This window comes from Halyomorpha halys, unplaced genomic scaffold (assembly GCF_000696795.3).
Source record: "Halyomorpha halys isolate HHAL.00 unplaced genomic scaffold, Hhal_1.1 Scaffold522.1, whole genome shotgun sequence".
NCBI lineage: Eukaryota > Metazoa > Arthropoda > Insecta > Hemiptera > Pentatomidae > Halyomorpha > Halyomorpha halys.
The window spans coordinates 370,009-390,394 of record NW_027107635.1 but is presented as its reverse complement, the minus strand read 5'-3'; the positions used below and the strand labels follow the sequence as shown (position 1 = coordinate 390,394).

Here is a 20,386-nt window from a genome sequence, read left to right as displayed (position 1 = left end):
CTGGGAACGGTATTGAGGAGGAATTGGATCTTTGAGATTGGTGTAAATAAAAGACAGTTTGTTATGGGCTTTGAGGGCTAGACGGAGGTTTGGGATGGAGGAACTTAAATAAATATTGTTTTGTTTATTTATGTTGTTCTTTGCTGACCGCACCCCCCGACAAACTTCTTCAAGCATTAATCTACGGTCAACTATCTACATCTCATTAAAATAAAGTAAATATTCCTACAGAATTGTTCTCTACACACAGATTTAGTCTAATTATTATTCATTAAAGAAAATTTTTAATTGAACTTTATAGTTTAATATAAGAATATTATATTGTGAATAAAAGTTTAACATTAAACTAAAACATTACCATCAGTGAATACTACAGGAGAAAACAAGCTATCGTATCTTCTTAAATCTTCCAGTGCTCTTTGCTAGGGTCAAGAGGAAAAACTCAAAAAAAAAAAGAGATAAATTTTTTAAAGCTGAAATATGGTAATATTTTCAAATTAAATAAAAATATTCATACAAATATTCGTTTGGAATAGGGTGGAGTTTCAAAGATTTGGCTAATCAAAAAAAAAAAAAAAGGGATACCTGTATTTAACAACAACGCACTAATTGTTGAAATAAAAAGATAATTGAAATGTAAAGAGTTTACTCGTTTTCCTCTTAACATATATTCTTAAAAAGTGATTTTGAGCCGGGGTTTTTTTCTAATTGACTTTATTACCTTGTCTGCTATCCTTATTTATATGAGAAACCCTTGTTACTTATTTTTGAAAAAAAAAGAAAATCTGGTAAACTTGTTTTCCCGTTTGGTCTTCATTTCAATTATAAAAAACAAAACTAATCTGCATGTAAATAAAAATATTCAACCACTATTACAGTACATCACTTATAATAATGCAATCAAATTATTGTAATTATGACATGGAGACAAGATTATTTAAAAACTTCCAAATAAAAAAAAAATTGTTTTTCTTGTACAAATAAACTTTGAACTCACGGGAGCCTCGTCCAGCTTGTGATGGAATGGTATTGGAAAATAGTTATCATTTTTTATCAAGTTGTTCCGCGTACCTAGAGAACAGAACTCTAAACATGCCAAAATACATACATACAAAATGACAATATTAGCCCGAACAATTAGTCTGAAATTATGTCAGCAACCACACAATTATGATTGTGTTGTGATGTCAGGTTAATATTATGATTGGAGTAGTGGTAAAACCTTCCAAATGATATAGTTCCTTCAACTTATATTTGTACAATAACAATACTGTTCCTAATTTTCCTCAGTTTTCTTCCCTAGTGGAGCTTATATTATTGTCGTTCGAGATCAAAACAATAAGTTCCGTTTTTTTTACTCTTAAATCTACAAGAAGGATATCTGGTTTATTATGATTATTATAATCACTTAATTAATAGTTAAAGATTCGTGGGATGGAAGTACTTTAAAATAAAAGGCTTATTACGAATTTTTTTTTATACAGACCTTAAATAGTACTGATCAATAATTTCAAGGGGATAATAGAGAAAAAATCTAATTAATATTTTTATTTTCTAGTAATAAAGAAAGTTTAAAAAAAAATATATTATTATTAATAAATAAAATAAATTAATGCTGACACTTTGCATACATTTTATATTAATACCTACCGCTAAAACAAGATACGAGTGCAATATAATGCTGTTATAAATTCATTAAAAGTGATGTATGTGCATGTGTGGTGTATATTTTACTTCGATTGTTAATTTCTACATCACAAAAAATGAATAAAGAAATGCAAGTTTATCTATTTGCTTGACGCATTTTTAACTCGGTTACCTTTTAATGTTCCATTTCATTGGGATTTCAATACATTTTTCCTGGGTTACCGTCTATGGAATTCTTCGTTTTACTGGGTTATATAAAACCTTTCTAAGCTTTATATTCATTTTTAAAAAATAAAATAAAAAGTAGCTATCCTTTTAAAGGATCTACTGCATAAATCTCCAACACCACAGCTGCTTATAAACTCCTGCCAAAAGCTCCTCGGCAATTTCTCTTCTTTTCTATTACTTTCCAGGTATAGTGTAATTTTTTTCTTCCAGAGCATCCAAGTTATATTTTTTTGTTTTTTAATTCCGAATATTTCAGTATTAATAAAGCTTTGTCATCACCAGACCAGGGATCTATTTTGGAATTTATAATAAAAAACATTCTAAGTATTTGAACTGGAATTTAAATTAATGAACAGTTTCTGTGAAATTCGATGTTAATTAATTTTTTTAACTTAATACATTTCAGACCTGTCAATAAATTTTAATCATACCTTTTGAACAGCAGGTTTTCGAAGAATTTGGAATAGACAGAAAATAAGCTGCTTGGTCGGTGTGATGAGGGAAGTCTTATCCTTGTTTGTAATTTTTTTTTTAATTTGTATACAGCAGACGGAAATACGTTTTTCCTAGCTATTTGCGGTTCAACGTAAGTCAAGTCATGGCAAGGGGCTTTTCTTTTAGCAACTTTCTAATTTGTTCAGCGATGCGGGTAGCGACGAATGAAGGTGGAGGTAATGCCAGTTGCAGTGGAACGTCCAAAGTGTCGAGTACATTATTGTGTTTGATATGAGAATACAATTAAAAGGTATTCAGCGAAAAATTTCCATTTTTTCCGTCGGTCACGGCCCAGAAACATATTATTTTAAAAAAGTTCTCAACATTGCACGTTATTTAGTTAGGTTAGTAGTATGTTTCCACGAGCAATCCATCTTGAGTCAAGAAATTACTAATTTAGGTGTTATAAATTGTTCATTTAAATTTTGTAATGTGTCTCTCGGGCACTATTATTAAGTCTGTCATTCTACCATATTTTCCTAGATCTTCGTTTCATACGTCTGTCCACCATAAGCTTTCATTGGACACAATTAATAAATGTTGATCGCACTACTTTGTTTTTAATGGTCAATAAGATTCAGGTACATCTTTATTACCCTTTATTACAATTACGAATATTAAAGGGTTCAGATTTTGGTAAAATTGTAGCTAATTGATATTCGATTTCGATATTTTATATTCTCAGGCTAATAACAAGGCACAGGTTTTCTTATACCAATTCTTCAAATATGTGTTACATCCCAAATAATTCATCCTTAATTAAAAAAAGAGTTATTCTCTTAATTAAGGGAGTATTTTTTTTTAAATTTAATTAAACCTAATACTTGGTATGGGAAAAAAATCTGCTGTAATCGATGGAGATTACCTTTCATATGGATGAAATTAAAAACGTTTAGGAAAACGTAGCTTCTTTAATTAAATTGAAAAAATCTTTAAGTTCAACAAAAGTTTATAAAAATGAGCTAAATTATGGTATTATCAGTATAATGAGAAGCAATGAATTGGGTCTAGATTTTTTTTTCTTTCAATGCGGAAAAGCACAAATAATTTGTTAGTTTTACATTTGATTATTAGGACCCTGTGAAGGCTGCTACGATTATAAGCTAGAACAGTACAATATTAATTTATGTATAGAGATTAAACTAACAATTCAATTAACAAATAAAACTTAATACAAAATACTAAGTGAATATAAAAAATAATAATTGAAAGAACTTGTGAAGTGAATAATAATCATATGAATTTACAATTGATAAATTAATAATAATGAATATTAACGTATTATCGTAATTCGTAATTAGTATGCAGTGAACTTGATTAAAAATACGAATAGAATATAAAATAAAAAAATAATAAAATACATAATAAATACAATATCATACAACATACAATAATATATACAATATGTAACATGATATCTGATATAAGGAATAGAAAACAGAAAGCAGAATTAAAACTCCCCCTATAACTTTACATCCCGAAAAGTTTGTTAATTTGTAATTTTTTAATGTAGTACAAACTCTTAAATGTTTGTTGAAATAGTTACTAAAATTAATACAAATATCTTTTAAGTGAATAAATTAAGATATTACCGAAAGAATTTATTTCAATGGATAACAATAAATGTAAAATGTCAACATTCGCCGTGGGTAAGTGTAATGTACAAATTCAAAAGATTTGGAAAAACTAAAATATTTCATAATATTGTTGGGAAAATTATAATATGTATTGAAGTTCAGAAATCTATTGGGAGTTTGTAGATCTTGAAAATGTTTTGGAAATTTGTAGATATTGAAAATTGTTGGGAACCTGTAGATCTTCAGTTGTTGACCTAAATAAATACCTTAGGAGCCCCTGTCAATGTTGAGAATCTACTCATTGATAGTACTCCAATAACGTTACTAGAGAAGAAGATCTCGGGGCCATCTTCTTTTCAGACGCCTAGAGGGATTATCAGTTATTGAAGTAGAAGCCAGGTTAGAAACAAGTGGTTTGGGTGGTTAGGAAGTTTATCATGGAAGAATAAAAAAAAATTTATAACTTGTGGAAGTTTGAAAAAAATATTCATCTAATGGTATTCTCATCACTCTACAATGCTACGATAAACATAAGTCAAAAATAGAAATATCATTTTACAAAATATAATTCGTTTAAGCTTTATAGCGTTATTACGCAAAAAATCAACCAATAAAAAAATATTTATACTCAAGGTTGCAATATCTTCTTTGCAATAGTTGCTAAGAATATCCAGGTGGATCCGACGTTGCCTAGTTGTCCATCCATCAACCTTATTTTGGTCCCTTCAACACCAGTGGACCCCTCACTCACTACCTTCTATGACAACTCTCTCCATCCAAGCGCAATGTATGACATCTGTATCCTTAGCTTGATGGATTCAACTAAGTTCACGACTATTATGTAGTTCTTATCCAGTTCCGTTGTGATCCTCATATACTTTAGTCCGTAATGTATTGTATTATAAATTTGAACATAGTATTATGTTTATAATACCAGCTGATTCCATACACAGTCTTGTTGGTGACTCTGATCTCATTTATATCACAGTTGACCTTTGACCAAATATTTCTTCTTTTTTTATTCTCTTTTTAACAAGTATAAGTTAATTTTCTTTTAAATTCGTTTTTTTCCCTTAATTAATCGAATTTCTTGTATTAAAACTATTGTTAAAAGATTCAGAAATAATTATTTAAGATAATGGATCAAGGTGTTATGTATCATTTTAGAAAAAAGAAAAATTTAAGTTTTGTAGAATATTTTAAATACTCATTTCTGAATTACACCTTGTTCAATTCTTCTAAGCCTTAAGTTGTAGAATTAAAAAGAAAATAATTTTCCAGTCTAAAATAGGGATAAATTAACATTAAATTCAATTTTTCATAGATTCATATGTTTTCTAACTACAATTTTAATCACCTGTGCCGCGGTGAGAAGACTGCGCTGAGATCTGGAATGGCACTGCTCTCCCCCTCATATGTGTGGGATAGTGATATAATTTATTTTACATTGTTTGATGTCTATTTATTTTCTGTTTATATCATATATATATATTATTTATTTACTTTTATTTTAATTTCATTTCATTTTATTTTATTAATATATTTTTTTTTTAATTTTGGTATTAATGTATTAAATTAGCAATATTACTCATAGCCCAACTTTGTGGTAGATTGTAATACTTATCAATAAATGAAGTAATAATTAATATAAAAAAAATTAATATTGACTGTCGAAATCTTCTCGGTATACCAGCCCCACCCGCCGCATTTTATCCATTCCAAAAAAATTAAAATTACTAAAATCACCAAAATACCCTTTTTCGGGAATGGAACAAATACTTAGTTAATTAATTATATTTTAAATCATTACACAAATAAACACCAGGGGGGAAAACCAGAATACATTATATTCTAAAGTGGGGATCGTGATGGTAATTATACATGCTGTGGTATGTTAATTAATTACCCCATAATAGCCTCATTATTTCATCAGCTTATATATGAAACAAGCTGCAAATCATTTATAGTCCTTGATCTTTTCATGAAAATTAGCATAATTATAAGCTAATAAAATTCATACTCAAATTTATATAGTTGGAGATCTGCGTTCAGTGAAAATTATAAGTAAGTTATATGGTAAACTAAAATAAAAATCGGCCGTATAATAAAATTAGTGCAAAGTAGATTAATAAAAAAATGAACAACTTTTTAGTTGAGTATTGAATTGAAAATTACTACAGTAGGTCTTACAACTAGACGTGCATGCACTCCTGCGAAAGACCTGAGAAAGTGAGAAAAGTTTTAGATAAGATACCGTTGGAAAGTCTCGTTTATGAGAAACTTAGAAACACTGAGTTAATTGCTATTACTATTTTTCTTTTTACTCATTCCGATGTTAACGTCTGCGTGTTGATTTGGGAATGGATACTAGATTGCTTATTGTTTGTTTATTTAAATGTTTGTGTTTATTTTTATTTAAATACATTATTTTTGAATACACCTTGTAGCTGTTAGGTGACCAAACGAAGTATTTTTTAAAAATGTTTCTTTATGATTAAAAATGCCAGATAGCCCTCAATATGTTGTTATGACAATTAGAATTGCTCAGGTCTTTAGTGTTGTGCAAAGTTTTACCATCTTATAATTATTGAATTATTGTTATTGTAATCGTTAAAAATAAATTAGTAAAAGAAATAAAACAATATATCTAAGAATTAATACTAATAAAAATCTTTTAATCAACTTTAAAATATGAATTATTTTATCATAATAAAATAAATGTGTATATTTTTTAAAGAAATGGCATTACTATATACAATTGCATTTAGATCATAATATATTTAGCTCATTTCAAATAAATTTGATTTTTATCCAGACAAAGACTGAACAAAATTTATTTTTTTAAGAAAAACAAATTTTAAAGCTCTATAAACCGTCGAAAAGAACTGCTGAGATCCAAAAATAAAAAATTAAATTTGTCAGGAAACTTACTGAATGCATATTGGAATTAAATGAATATAATAAACTAAAGATACATTGTTAACTCGAATACATATTTGTTTATTTTTCTATTGATTATTCTAGTTTTCTTTTTCTCTTAAGGCATCCATTTTGCCCAAAAGATGAGGACATCAAAATGGGTCTCAAATTGTCGGCATACAATTTATACTTATCTCCATTGTGTGTCCAAATTTAAGTACTCATATAAAATAAAAAAAGTATATTTTCAATCAACTTTAAAATTGTATAGTCAGTTTTGTAAAGCTTCCTCAAATTCAATCCTTAACATTATTTTTCCTCAACTTTTTCAGAAAATTCTTGTAAGAACATAACAATCATCATAATTAAAAATAAATATATAAAAACGAAAGTACTGAATTTAAAAAAAAAAAAAAAGAGTTTGCATAAGATCATAAATACATCGTAATGAAGCTAGAATCTATATAATTAAAATATTTTTTCTACTGTTAAAAAATACAGCTTAAAATGCTGCGTAAAATTTCATTTCAAATAATATTTCCTAACATTAAGTGGTATTTATCTTGAAGATTTCCACTGGTTGAAAGGAACAAAATCCTCGAGGGTTCTGGCCTGTTTCTCAATTAGAACTAAGCCCTCTTGATCAACCCCCATTGCCTTTCAATAGCAGTACTGGGATTCTCTGTGCAGATGGGCCTTCTACTTGTGGGGGTTCAGAACCCAGTTTAATGGTTTTGCTCAACGAGTAATAAAAATAATTAAACAAAAATAAAAATAAATTGCAAGATTTTCAAGTATGTTTAAAAAAAAAATTATTTTATTTTTATTTTTTCTAGTTTATAGTAAGCGTGATTCTAAGGAATCAATGTGAACTCAAAAGTATCAACCAATAAATATTTGTTATCACTTATTATTTTAATGGTTATATTAATTTCCTTTCAAGCCTGTAATATCACACCTATTTTTTTTTTTTTGGTGGGAGAAGGGGTCATTTCTCTGAAATTATCGTGATAACATCTGATTTCCAATTGATAATAAAGATTTTACTGACTGATGAAACATTTAGGTAATTCAATAGCATATGTTTTTTATTGTTTTCTTTATAAAATCATATTTCCCTAAGGCACAAAAAATACCCTTACAACTATAACATTGCAACTAATAAACGTTAAATGTGTTAACAATAAACACCCTTTGGTATATTGTAAGTGAAAATGACAAATTAAAAAATTTCTCTTTTTTTTTTTTTTTTTATATTCGTACACTCGAATATTTCTCGGACCGTCATCCACGTTCATTAAATTTTACTACGATTACTTTATTAATTTTCTATGTAAAATATTATTCTCCTAGTAACTAAAAAAAAATCTAGCATATCATTACATTTATTATTAGGTAAGGACGAATTTTATGGTACGTCTCTACATATTATTTCGCCCGTACGGATTGTATCCCTTAATATTTAGTTAGAAAAAATGCTTGAGGCATCATTTTATTGGCTTGGAGGATGAAGTATAATAAAGTGGAAAAGCTGCCAGAAAAAGTGAAGCCAAAAAGCGAGACTTTTGATGAAATCATGGGGCGTAACAGAGGAGCCAATCACCTTCTATTACAGTTCACATTAGAATGGCGAACATTCCGGTTAACCTCCATGTTTTGGCTGTCGGGGCCACCATTATTTTAAAATGGTTGATTAAAGGTTCCGTTCACTCTTAGAAGTTTTTGTAAAGCAAAGAATCTTTCAATAAATAAATATATCTTACTTAGCCAAGGATTGCCTTTATTTTTATGTTATGACCTCTTCTTGTGAGATTGTGGCATGTTATACATCGACCAACCTAATCGCTATAATTGTCTGTTTAAAAAGTCAGATTAGTTAGGCTACCACGGAGGGTGGGAGTTGAGGGTTTCACGCCATTTTTCAGTTTCAGACGCTTTTTAAATATTTCTCGAATTAACTATTTTAAAGTTTCCTCTTCCTGTGTTCCTAAAAATGTTTACGAAGTAAAATTTAAAAATTGTAGACATCGGAGTGAAGAAGAGAAAGGATATTCAAATTATTGTTATAGTAAATTAATTTGAGGGTGGGTAGCTCATTGGTAAGGCACTGTGCTACTTGTTCCAAGGAACCATCTTAAAGCCTTCTCTTCCCGTTTTAAGTTAATATTTCATAATATACCATTCATTAATATATATTTACATTTACTTTTTTTTGCGTTATATTACAATTCGGTGGCGTGTAACATCATAAAAATTATTCGCGATGCCCAATTAGTTATTTTATTGTTTATAAAAATTGTTTGTCTATTCATTTCATTAGTGGTTCGAACGTCCGTAATACCTTTTTTGTATTAAATTACAGAAAATGAAAACCAAGCATTGTGGAACGAAAGCCCGTGCCCTTTCAATTACTGAATAATTTTGAGCAAAATTATTTTAATCTTAGCCCATAACTATAACTATCTGTTTATTTAATATGGTAGATAAGCCGAGTAGGATAAACTTTGTACCAGAGTCAGCAAAATTCATCATTGATCCAGATCCATGTGCTATTTGCATTTTTCAGATGCGGTTTATAACTCCAAAACAAAAAAGTATGAGACACAGCATAAAGTGAATATTCCTCGTTACAAGCCTCATCTATAAATTAATGTAAAGTAGTGTAAAGTCTTTGAAAAATATGCAATATGCAAACCGTTTGGATTTAGGAGTTGCCTTTTAAGGCTGTTGTATAATGTTGATGTAAATGTTCTCAAATCTAAATCTAGCATCAATGAAGAGTAATATTTTATCCTAATTTATTTTCACCAAAGTAATATTTTATATGAAATACTTCTCACTGTATTTACTTAATAATGAAACCCACGAATTTTAACATTACCTTAGGTATAACTTTTTGACAGAAAAACACACACATACTTTGCTGTTAAATTCTTTACTGTTCCATTGTAATTCTCATTACTGTGTGATGATATCTAGAAGATGATGTTCAGGTGTGCATCTAACTAATTCAGTTGAGAAATTCTTAATGATAATACATTTTTTTTTCTCTGGACTGTTTATATGAAATAGTATTTTTTTTAAAATTGTATATTTAAAAAGTTAAGTCTCTCTTTAACGTTTAACGATATTGAGAATCGACTGAGAAAAAAAACAACAACTTAATATTGAGCGAAATAAGCTCGACATATCAATAAGATTTTGGATGCTTCAGTCAATCCCATAATTTAATTCTATTATAGAATTTATTAATAGTTTCAATTCCATTGGAAGCTCATCAGAAAGTCTCGTTTCTAGACATCAGTATTCAAACCGAGAGAAAAAATTAGAAAGCGCAACAAGAAGTTGATAAGTATTGATTATTAGGAATTTAGAATTATTTATATTTATATTTATCAAAAGACCGAACTTTAATCACAATTACACTTATTTTTGATAAGGTAAGTTATGGCTTATATTATATGGCTTACAATAGACATAGCGTTCCGATAAGCTAAAACCCTTACAGTTACAAGGGTAAATCTGTTTAATTTTTATGGGTGCTGGGTCACTTGCAGCCAAGCATTTGCTCTTCCAGGCCTGGGCGCGACCATTCTGATACCTCAAGAAATAATTTTTCAACTAAAAAATGAAATATTGGGTAGTTCGTAATACAAGTGGAGTGAAAGTCCGCCAAGCAAACTAAAAACTATTTTAAAAAACTAAACCATGGGCCACATTAAACCGTTTTGATCGTAGGGAGGATGCTGCAATAGCTAGATTGAGAATAGAACATACCTCATCTACAAGCAACCTCACCCAAAATGTCAATACTGTAATAGTGCACTAACAGTCAGCCACATCCTTGAGGAACGCCATTTCTATACAGTGGATTTAGGTAAATTAGAAGTGGGACGAGGTGTATCAGTGGCCATGAATGATGATGAAAAAAAGATAAAATTAGTATAAATGAAGAAGGAATAACCTATTAAACAAGATTTAAACATTAAATTCAAACATATTTAAATTTATCAAAATAAAATAGAAAACATGGGTGTTGATTTCCACACCCTAAATTTCTAACAAACAACAACAAGCAACAAGGGTAATCCAAAAAGTAATTCATCCTTTTTTTTTTTTGTTAGAAATACATGATTCCGTCTATTTTCCACAATAATTCTTTCATTTACAGGTTAGATATTTGTTATCAATAAATATGAATATAATGTGAATAGTATCAACTATGTTTGTAGAAAACGCTGAACCTCATTTTTCTTCTCCTCGGCGGACATGAAACGCCTTCCGACCACAGGTTCTCACTAGGTGCCAAGCTCAACTATTGAAAGGGTATCGGGCAAGTGTAAAACCAAAACATAAAGCTCGCGAAAATTCAATCAAATAAAGTCTGTAAGTCATGGCAGCCAGTTTTTGCGATTTAAAGGTGGTTTTGTTTGTTGACAAAATGCCTGATGGAACTACAATGAACATTGAACATTATCAAATACCTACATTAGGGTTCAGACTTATCAAACTTTAATAAATTTCAATGATATTTTCTTCATAAATTTTTATTTTCATTACGTTTCACAAGTTTATTTGATCTTGTTTATAGATTAATGATTATATATTATTTTTGTACTAGGGACCACGACGATGAGTCTTCAGTGTTCGACGCAGTCTCGAAGCTGAACGAAGTGCGAGGGGTTAAGGGACTTGGCCGGTTCTTCAAGCAGATAGCTCAGAGTGCGCGCTCTGGAAGTCAGGATGACTTCTTGGGCTGTGTAAACATCCCTATACAGGTGACGAATCGAACATTCATCTTTTCTCTTTTACGTCTGATCTCGCTAAATTCCATCGCCAAAATACTAAACAATATTATTTATCCACTAGGACATACCTTCTACCGGGCTCGATTGTTGGTATAAGCTTGAAGCCAGGACCCAAAGGTCCAACATACAGGGGAAAATAAGACTGAAGCTATGGCTCTCGACCCGAGAGGATAGAGGAACTTCGGAAGAAGACAACTGGGAGGACATCAGGCAGCAGGTTCGCCTGACTACTGTCTTCGCCGAATATGAAATGTCTAGGAGTCAGGTAAACTTCTTTCTTCATACTATGAATATAGATAAAAAAAAAATAAATAAAATATATATATATATACATTTCGATACTTTAGAAGAAGCTTTAAAACATCGTTTTCGTACATATAAAAATGCTTATACTGTTCTAAGGATCCTTTAAAAATATTTTTTAGTAATGCTTGAGCATGGAATCCATTTTTCAAATACAGTTTTAAAAAAAGGTTTTTTATTGTTATCCTTATTTCACATGTTGTCAGGAAATGTAATTATTTTATTATGAATCCATTAAAAATATATATCTAAAGTACAATAGGCAGAAGTGCAGTTTATTGATTATAACTGGACAGAAAAATGGGTTTCTGTCGCCTGTTAGTAGGATCGTTTATTAATTTAATTCTTAATGCGTAATAAATTATTGTTAGTTTGGAAATACATTATGTGTTAATTACTCGTTTGTGAGTAGGTAATAAATCAATACTCAAACTTCATTTGATCCATTTTCTGAACTATTTTTATTTCCCTCCAATGTAATATAATCCTCCAATTATTCCGATAGCCCTTGGGCCATTTTAACAATGTGGCCTGATAATTGACGTATCCAGGTTAAATTTATTTCTATTACAGGTTATTATGCTATATTTTTTAACTATTGAATATATTAACCTATTTGTTATTAACTTTTCGTTGACAGTTATATGACATTAATTACTTGATTAGAAGGTGATTACAAATAGATTAATGTGTTCAATAATTAAATTGATTAAAATTAAAATACATTTGGTTATGAATGAACCTGGTCATAACAGTCAGCGATATAAAATATTTCATATCTGGATACATCAAGTTTAAGGTTTCCTTGACAATGGCCTGAGAACTTAAACGTAAAAAAAAAAGAAAACTAGTTCAAAATGGATTAAATTAAGTTTTTGTTATAAATTAATAATAATTTTAGATCGCTTACAATAATAGCTTATCGCATTGCTACTTGATTAGTTGAAAATTAGTTATGGGATATTCGGACGTACTGCTATATTATATTATTGCAACATGATAACGTAATGTGGTCAATATCCTATTTCAGGGAGCATGGAACGGAGACCTACCCCACGTCGCCTTGACCATCTTGCACCAGCATGCTATCCAGGGAGACCTAACAGACCTACAGTGTGCCGCCGTGAGGTGGATTGCGTACTCCAGCCTGTCCGGCGTTGAACCTCAGGTCCTCGCTCGGCAGCTCTCGTCCTTGGAGCATGCTTGGCCACATGAGGCACTCACCAGGCAGGAGGTTAAGGGAATTTTATATAGTCTGTTCTGTAATAATTTAAATTCTCAATTATTAAAAGATGTTGACATATTAATTGTTTTGGTTGGAATGCATTTGCTTAGTACTTTAATTATTACAGAATAATTGATTCTGTAAATCTCATCTGAAACAGGACATTACAATATGTTTCTAGTCGGATTTCTTGACACCACATACCACTATGTCACTCAAACTAGAAATTTTACATGAATTAAACTTAAAGTTATTTGTATCCTATATTATTATTTCCATTATTCTGATCATATATCATATCACTGGTTTGCATTATTTATCATATTGCTGTTTGCTGACAAAGGAATATTTTTTATTTAGTGTTTGAAGTATTCGATAGATTGTACAGCAGACAGTAAATTCTTAACAACTCTAAAAGCTTTAGGAAATTCTGTAGACGACTTCATTAAGAAAGTAGCCGTAGTCCAAGATATTATCTTTAAAATAAGTTCAATTCGAAATAAAATCCAACAAGTTTTATTGTAAAATGTACCCCTATTCAAGGTTAAGCAGTGATTAATTAATTATTTAAAAAAAATACTTTTGCTTATTATAATAATAATAAAAACCGTAGCGTCGTTGAGACATATGAAAAGTCTTAGAGCATGTCCTTGAGAAGGAAGGACTGTTTTTTTACCAAAAACAATTCAATAATTAAACAACGACTGAATATTCTTTTTAAAATTGAATATGAAGTTGAATATTTAAAGGTTTTAGATAAGAGGTAGTATCCTAAAAACAAAATTTTAAGTTTAACAAATCCTAAAAAGTTTAGTTTTTTTTTTAAATGAGAGAGTTATCAGACATTAATTATTATTTATTTCTTAATCTTAATTGTTAAGAAGTAATAACTTTGACCATTGCTCCATTCGGACGGATATAGCCCTTTTTTTCCACTTTAAGTATTTTTTGAGCCAATATTTTTTCTTTTCTTCTAAGAATAATTTTTTCGCCTCTTTGGTCTCATAAAAATATTATGATTTTCTATATCTATTTTTAGCTTGTTTGAGATAAAGATGTACCATCGCCTGTTTCCACCCTTAGTCATCATTTGATCATTACTTTTTTAAAATATCATGAAAATCTTTTAAAGAATTGTGAAAATACTTTATTAACTTGAGTATTTTCACAATTCTTTAAAAGATTTTCATGATATTTTTTATAAAAAATATCATGAAAATCTTTTATAGCTCCTAGCAGCTCAACTGATTAACTTGTTATTTTATTCAGTTTTTATTATTTTTCAATCGATTTTAAAGGATCAATAAGATGTTAAAATATACCCTTATGCTACAAATCAAACTATACTAAATCATTTCGAATTTGAGATATAAGATAAAGTAGTTTTTTTATTGTTCAGTGATTGTATTGCTTTCATATCTAGCAATAGTAAATGAATAATAAATGAGAGAAAATTTGTCTTTCAGTAATAAAGTATATGAATATATAACAGATCTATTAATATAATTTATATTAAACCAATATATATATATATACTTTTTAAGTATATTTTTATATTATTTGTTATTACATATTTATATTTTGATTAAAGGAAGAATTCCTAGCGGAGTCCTTCAACAATTTTCTGGATTTCGCCCTTCAGCTGATTCGTAAACATCGAGCGCTCTTCCCGCACCACCACAGGCCATCTATGAACAGGCTGGAAAATCTACTCAGGTATGGTAAATTGAAATATTTCTTTCGGCATTCCTATGTTTTCAATCTTATTTTTTCTTGATTAAACGCAAAAAACAACCCGTGTTAATTCTCGATTAATGTAAGATTAGGTTAATAACGAATAACCAACCATCACAAAAGTTCGAAAACGTAGATTTCATGGTTCTTTTCACAAAAGAACATTTGAATTTAATGACAAATTAATAATTCATTTCCTTTATTACTTTTGGTAAATATGTCTTCTATTACTCTTTAGGTGTATGGGTCTCCTAGCGAATATGAAAGCTTTCTGGAAGTGCTGTCCGTTCAACAAGGAGATACGGGGTGAAATTATTACAGCTCTGAAGAAAGGCACGCATGAATGGTAAGTCACTTTAAGGAGATTTGTCTAATTAAGCGTTAATTAAGTAATTAATTATGTCAATTTATTTGTACATTAGTTGGAATATGTGTTATAAATAATGTAAACGTTATTAAGGATTAGATCAGTCCTTGTTAACGAAAGTGATCTTTCTTCAAATCCATTAGTACAAAAATCGTTAAAAATTACAATACACTTGCCAAAACGTTTCCTCTTCATGAACTCCCTAGCGTGTACTAAAGCATTTCGAATATTTATAAAACTCTAAATTAACAGACTATAAATCCAGGGAATTAGTCCAGGGATGGAACTGGTGTATTTTTAGACATTGCTCAAGCGTTCGACAGTTTTAAACAAAGAATTTCTCGTTAAATCCTGTACGATATTTTCACAACCCACCTACTAATCCTTTCTTCATGCCCTATTTTTTATCTAAGATACGGATCAGAGCTATCTTCTAAAGGTCTATCTCAGTATGAGTACGCCAAGGCTCAGTGCTCGGTCTATTAATCTACACAACAAATATAATTCCTTACCTAACAATAAAAAAAAGACAGTAAAGTCTAACGAACACCGCAAAGACCTTATGACAACATTTAGTAAAACTATTGACTGGTGTTTCTCTGGAAGACCCGATTAAAACACGAAAATCGTATCATATCACCTAAATACTCTTCGACGCGAAACGTATCCTTCAATTTCTCTTTATAATTCACATGTACCATACATAGCCTTAATGCACTGCTTTTCTAGGATATTTGACCGAGAATTAACATATCAACCAAAGGAGTAAACTTTTAATCAAAGACTAAGACTTTTGTATTCATTTCTTTAAAAAAAAAATTTAAACCAAACGTTAGAATTTGAACAAATACACTTACTTCCTGGAACATAGTTGAACGTTTCCATCACAGATATCTGATACAGCTAAAAGTTCTCGCCACAACACATAAAACATTTGGCAACAGCTGGAGTTGTAGTAAACCCAGTGCCGCTGGGTACTGCCCCTCCTTATATCACTTTCTTGTAAAGTTGTTTTTCATGCATTCCTCTTTATATCGATATTATTAACTTGGCGTCATAAAGATTTTACGCTTTTAAAAACAATGTTATATTTTATAAACAAGCTCTGAACGAGTACTCCACATACATCCAAACTTTAGCTATAGTATATTCGCCCAATTTCTTCACAGTAAATTTAGAAATCAGGCTCTACTCGAGTAAACTAATAATGACTATTATACTATGAGTGGAATAGTTTAAGAATAAGAAAGCCCGTTACTTTTGTTGCAGGTACGAAGACATCCACAGGAACATCTCCGGGAGCAGAGCAGATCCCGACACAAGGATACAAGGCTTAGTGAAACTAATCACAGCACTCATTGTGGATCTTCAGAAAGGAATCGACCACTACAACCCCATGTTTGAAAGGTTTTTATCTTAGTCAAATTATTACTGTTTATGCTTACAATATTATAAACATATTAATGTATTGCCATACAATATGGCATTCTTTATTATTTATTTACTTAATACCAGATCGGCTTGATGGGCCTTACATGATTAATTTAAGAGGTACATTTTTTTAATAATTGAATATGGGAGGGAGTATGGTCTCATACAAAAGACACCTATAACATTATATACAATGTTATAAATTAAAAAAAAATTAGATTAAAGAAATAATTCTTAATAATAGTAAGTTAATAACAAAAACAATGACATTAATGGATTTAACAAAATAAATAATTGACTTCTAATGGGAAAAAAATAAATAAGGTAAATTTAAGAAAACGATAAAGAGAAAAAAAAGTTAAGATAAAATAAAAACTTTAGAGTGGTAATAACAGAACAGATAAATATAGAATTCATAATAGGATGCTCTGCAGCAGCCTGAGCTTCAGTCTTCGGATTGTGGTTGGGTTTCTCAAGTTGTAGGTCACTACTCTTTTAACTTCATGAATCTTTTTTTTATGTAATTCTCTATTGTCTCTAATTGTAATACCCGATGTAATTGGCTGTTTCTTAGAAACTTAGGAGCTTCCACTGCAAATCTTATGACTTTATTTTGAAAAGATTGTAATTTTTTCCCTTTTTGAGAAGGACGTCGCTCCCTACACTTCACAGCCATACATCAGCAGTGGCCTGAGAATTTTTTTGAAAATAAAAATAGCTATTTCTGGTTTTAATTTAGATTTTCTATTTAGGACAGGAGTGTCGCATTCGAGATCCAATCATAAAAAGTCTCGAAAGGGGTTAATTTTTCTGGTATAGCAAACTGAGTTTCCAAGAAATACGTAGTAAGCCCAATAAAAAAAAAAAACCAGAATCGTTTTTAATTTTGTCAAAAGGAAACGAGTCCTTTTCGGAAAGCCACCAATAATATATAAAACCGTTTAGTATACATGCAGCAAAATAACGCTTCCAAAATAAAAACTTGGCATCACAAATATCATTATTCTAAAAAATTTAAATCTAATCTGATAGGAGTTCTATCCTGGACAGTAGGGTTGGTAATAAGTCAAAAAGTCTACTGATAGTCGGAGCTTATATCGATAGTATTTTTTATATCGACACTATTGCTTATATCGATAGTATTGCTTATATCGTAGTTTTTCCCAGAACTCATATTTTGGTTTCGAAAACTTATAAACATTAAATTATTAATTAATTTTAACTTAACTTCGAGTCGAATGTAGGCGGATAGTGCAACTAATCAATAAACGAAAACTTTAAATTTGTTCTACAATTGATTCCCTTGAAGCATATTTCTACAAGTTTCCAAATCCTTATGAACGTTGCTTGTATTTCCCAATGCATCCACTATGTTCGTCTAAGTTAATTGTATTGTAACCAATACTCTTGAGCAATTAATTTTAAATTTTCCATATAATTTTTAATGTCAATATCTAAACCTCCTAATAACTTTGGATTTATTTCTAAATATTGAGGTATGGAATATACTATCGTCGGATTCGAATGAAAAAAATCGTATCAGTGCCAAGAAATAAATTTTATTATCTAATTTTTTTGACTTTTGCTCCTCTCAATTTACGATTTTATCCACTATCTGTTTGATTGCCTAGCTTGTGAGAAACTAGTGGAATTTAGTTTTTCTAGTCGCTGCGATCTATCCCATGATGAGAGAATTCTAGGAAACATGAAGTTCCAATTGATAGGCGTTAAGCGGACGTTCTTCTGCTTGGCGTTCTAGAGTAGACAATAGAGTTGCCCATAGTTCAATAGTACAATTAATTGTCACTAGAGTCTACTGATAGTTGTTATACTATCAAAGCTATCGATAGCATTGCTGATATCTTGATTGTTACCAAAACTCTAATCCGTGGGTTTTGAAAAAAAGAACACTTAGAAAATTAAATTATTAATTTTCATTTCCCTTTAATGTTATTATTTGGAATTTCACTATTACCCTTGGTTATTAAAAAAAATATATTGTTCTTGAATTTAATTTTTTCTATCCTAAGCTAATCCACAAACGTTTATAGAATCCTGGGATATTGTAGATGTTATTTTTTTTCATTGGTCGATTACATAAGTTCATTATTGAGGATCATAAACAATAAAAATTAAATATTCACTTTCATTTCTTTTAAAAATTTTATATTAACTTACCTGCTAATAACTCCCGTTATTATTTAAGTAAGTCCCGACTTTTAATCAGTTAGTAATAAATTATTTGATTATATATATTATGTACTTACTGTGTTTATGTATCTGTTACTTACTGTGATATTTTTTTTTAATGCTACGTACCGTGAAATAACAAATGTATTCTGTTATCTTTGATTTTGCCGAAGGAACCTCGAAGCAGACTTTGGTACCTCATCTAGCATAAGGGATCATTGATTTTTTGATATGATACAATAAAATTGTTTGTGAATAGTAGCGAATCATAGATTGTTTATCCTATTTCTCTCATCTCTCAGAACGGACTAAGAAGCTTGCTGGTAAGCACCCGTGTTACATGAAGCAGCTGTTTTTTTGGTAAAAGCTATTTTGAATTTTGGTTTTAATTTTATTAAAAATGCTTTATCATTCTATTAATCAAATAATTAACTAATGATATATACTGGTGTACATACATAGCGCAATCACCTACTTGAAACCAGAAGAATCTCTCTCGTAATGAGTTTTACTTAATGCTACGGTTTCAGTTTAACACGGAAGTATTCTTGTGATCGAAGTTAATTACTATTACACAAGCACGTGCCCTTAAATCCCCAGGGCATGGCTTTAGAGTGATTATAGTCATGCATTAGAATCTCAATTCAAACACGATTCCTTATTTTGATTTCGGTTAATAAAAATTCATACATTATTCAAATATAAATTTATATTCATAATTATTCTGCATGATCTCAGCATAATTATTGTTTCAATTCATACATTTCAACGATTTGGTGCATTATTTTTTGACTAGTTAATGATTTTAAGAGTCATTTTCACAGAAAAAGGCAATTCGGAGTTCCAATTTCCAGAAATTAAAAAAAAAAAAAAATTGAATGATTTTCTAAGAAAATACTTTCATTGAAATTCAACAACCAAATAATAAATATTTTATTTTTGAATATAACTAATTAATAAAAAAGAAGTTATGACAGGTAGGTTTGAAAAAGAAAAGAAAAATTAGTTTTTACAAAACATACGTATTAAAGAACAGAAAATTAAAAAATATATAGTATTATTTCTGTATAAATTGATAAGCTAAAAACATTTAGTTTGTTAATTATACAATTTACCTTTAGTAGACCATTTCATTAATTTAGCAAAAATTGTACATATATATATGTATGTAGAGAGAAAGAGAGAGAGAGTTTATGGATAGATCAATTTAAAAATACTAGGTACCAAAAATCACAATTGATGCATCTTGATTTATAAGAAACTTATTTTTAACTCCATTGCGAAGAATCAATCAATAGATCACATCATCCATTAAATCACGTTTTGAAAATTCCATTACCAATTATTAAGTTGTAATTTCTTATAACGAAGGAAATCTAAATTCATCTCGAACACTGAAGATCAAATCAACGTACGACATTCTGCTATGATGTCTTATTTATTTTTTAAATATATTTTTATT

General features: G+C 29.6%; 1 protein-coding gene across 2 annotated transcripts in view; it reads left to right on the top strand.

Annotated features, from left to right (window-relative positions):
- unc-13-4A (BAI1 associated protein 3) overlaps positions 1-20,386 on the top strand; it is a 413,601-nt gene that overhangs the window by 350,818 nt on the left and 42,397 nt on the right. For both annotated transcript variants that reach the window (XM_067046009.1, XM_067046008.1), the window contains 6 exons: positions 11,488-11,644; positions 11,736-11,939; positions 13,008-13,211; positions 14,794-14,918; positions 15,175-15,282; positions 16,573-16,710. In XM_067046009.1, coding sequence (XP_066902110.1) covers positions 11,488-11,644; positions 11,736-11,939; positions 13,008-13,211; positions 14,794-14,918; positions 15,175-15,282; positions 16,573-16,710 — 936 coding nt within the window. The remainder of the gene's footprint in view (positions 1-11,487; positions 11,645-11,735; positions 11,940-13,007; positions 13,212-14,793; positions 14,919-15,174; positions 15,283-16,572; positions 16,711-20,386) is intronic.